Source organism: Penaeus monodon, chromosome 5, assembly GCF_015228065.2.
Source record: "Penaeus monodon isolate SGIC_2016 chromosome 5, NSTDA_Pmon_1, whole genome shotgun sequence".
Classification (NCBI taxonomy): domain Eukaryota; kingdom Metazoa; phylum Arthropoda; class Malacostraca; order Decapoda; family Penaeidae; genus Penaeus; species Penaeus monodon.
The window spans coordinates 30202555-30205054 of NC_051390.1; the positions used below are offsets into that span (position 1 = coordinate 30202555).

Below are 2500 nucleotides of genomic sequence, written 5' to 3' on the forward strand. Positions count from 1 at the left end.
CAATACCAATGTATGTTTCCCCCTCCAATATTAGGTATCAACATTATATCTAGAAGCTTATTTAGCACTTCTCTTTTGTCTAATCCTCTTCCTTTTATGTCTTCTGCAGCTTCTCTGTAACAGGTCAGTCAGCCTTTTCCATAACTTACATCTGAATTCATGCATACCCAAGGATAGTTATTTAGCATATATCACTATCTTAAGCAGGCCTGATTCTGAATATAGTTTTTATATCACTGCATGTATCACATCTTACATATGTGTTGTGGGCAACTGGTTCTGTCTCATTTGGCAGGATTACGTCTGCTGTTTTAAAGTTTGTGGTATCACTATTTCTGGATATAACTTGCAATGTATCTTATTTTTTTATCTGAATGTGAAATATTGCATTTTAAAGATTCAAATATTATTTTTACAGTTATCCTTCTTAAACCTGCGGTCACCCATCACCTACTCTTTTGGACATTAGATTCTAAATTTACTGTAAATCAGCAGAGTAGACATGATTGAATTGTGGGAATTATAATAGCTTCTTTAGACAATGTGCCACTGCTATGCAGCGATATTTTATTCATGTATACCTGCTGTATTCTATAGTTACTATATCTTTTGTGAGCCAAAAAGGAGATTTTTTTTCGTCTTTTAAATGCTATATTACTTGACAGCGGTGCCCTGGGAGCTTCAAGGGGTCTCTGTACGAGTGCTAGGAGCCTTGTGGCTTTTAGTGGCACTGGTCCTGAGCTCGGTGTACCGGTCCAACTTGAAGGCTATGCTTATTTTACCGCGAGTAACGATTCCATTTGATAATTTAGAAGAACTAGTGCAAAAGGGCATCCCAACCAATGTTTATGCAGGCACCCGGCTCCATAGAGACATTTTAGTAAGTCTTCTCTGTACTGATGTTCATAAATATGAGAAGCTAAAACATAGAGCATGCAGAGAATTCTTAATTAACTTAATTATTTCGTTTTACAGAACGCCCCAGTAAACAGCACTTTAGGAAAGTTAAGGGACCAAATTGAAACCATTACTGACGGAAGAGAAATGATTACAAAGACTCTGATGGGCACACACGTAGCCATGGGACCACGAACCTCTTATGAATGGGCCCTTCATGATTTGTTTTCCTTGGTGGGTATATAATAATTTAACCTATATGATTTTCTTCATATGTGTGCCTACATACATGTCTATATCTATCTGTATCTACATAAATGTGTGTGTATGTGTGTGTGTGTGTGTGTGTGTGTGTGTGTGTGTGTGTGTCTGTCTGTATGTGTGTGCGTTTATGTGAACTCACACACACACACAAACACACACACACATACACATACACACACACGCGCGCGCGGACACACACACACATATGTGTGTGTGTGTGTTTTTATATGAATATATGTATAGACATATATAAGCAAGTAGTTGTAAATATATAGACAGGAAGTCATCATAATGCGTTTCTAACCCCCAACCACCAACTAAAAACAAAATACAATCCCCTACCCCACCAACTAGCCACCCCTCACCTGTATGTCGTAGCATAATGCACAGCTAGTTATACTAGAGCATGGAGTCACACACACACACCATCCAATTTTGTACTGACATATAAATTTTACACATAGAAAGGTTAATTGAAAACTATGAAAGTACATCCAAGAAAACTCTGTTGAAGATTCAGAAAAAAAACAATAATAATAATAAAATAATGATAATGATAATAATAAGGTAAATAAAATATATATATCGCTCTTCGCTCTTCAGGGGGGGGGGGGCTTGCAATGTTTATTTTCTTAAGGTGATCATGATCGTCCTCGGTCACATTCTAAGTGGGAATGTGTTCAAAAATGGTATATTGTTGATTTTCGTTAAAATCTAGAATATGAGGAATGCTACGTGAAAACTTACAGTAATATTTAAGTAACAGAAAGCATTCGCCTCTCAGAGCGCGCAGTCGAGATGTGACAGTAACCTATCTAATAGCCATAGGTAAGTAGCCTGTTTTTGTTGACAAGGATATTGTAATGCAGCTTACCGTATGATTCTTAATTTAGTTTATCTGTCAAAACCTGCATGTTTGCCACTTTATGCTAAATTATGCTAAAGCTGGGCACATATTCTATTGCTACAAGCTGTATTAGAGATATCCTTACATTGCAAACATTCATAACTATAGAAAAATCATCATTGTTAGATATGAACGAATAATAATATTTCGGGTGTAAAAAGTTGACCAAAGCCACTTCATAATTTTTGGAGTAATCAGTGCGTGTGGTGTGTTTTCGGGTAGAACTATTACTTTTAAATACAGATATTGCTTATCAGGCAGCTGACAGTGATTGCTAAATTGAAAAGAAAAAATTCTACACATATTTATAAGTGAGGTCGAATTTTATCAAAGAATTAATAAAGTCACTCTTTGCCGCGCTTCACAGATTAAATATTTCGAGTTTCGCTTTTTCTTTTTCCCTTTTTCTTCTAAAGGCTCCGTTGTCCAGCG

General features: G+C 36.4%; 1 protein-coding gene across 3 annotated transcripts in view; it reads left to right on the forward strand.

The window, feature by feature from the left end:
• LOC119573155 overlaps positions 1-2500 on the forward strand; it is a 34090-nt gene that overhangs the window by 780 nt on the left and 30810 nt on the right. For 2 of the 3 annotated variants that reach the window (XM_037920223.1, XM_037920224.1), the window contains exons 1-2: positions 342-880; positions 976-1131. In XM_037920223.1, coding sequence (XP_037776151.1) covers positions 647-880; positions 976-1131 — 390 coding nt within the window. In that variant the 5' untranslated portion in view covers positions 342-646. Of the gene's footprint in view, positions 1-341; positions 881-975; positions 1132-2500 lie in introns of those variants that run through there. The other variant, XM_037920225.1, reaches the window with a different exon arrangement.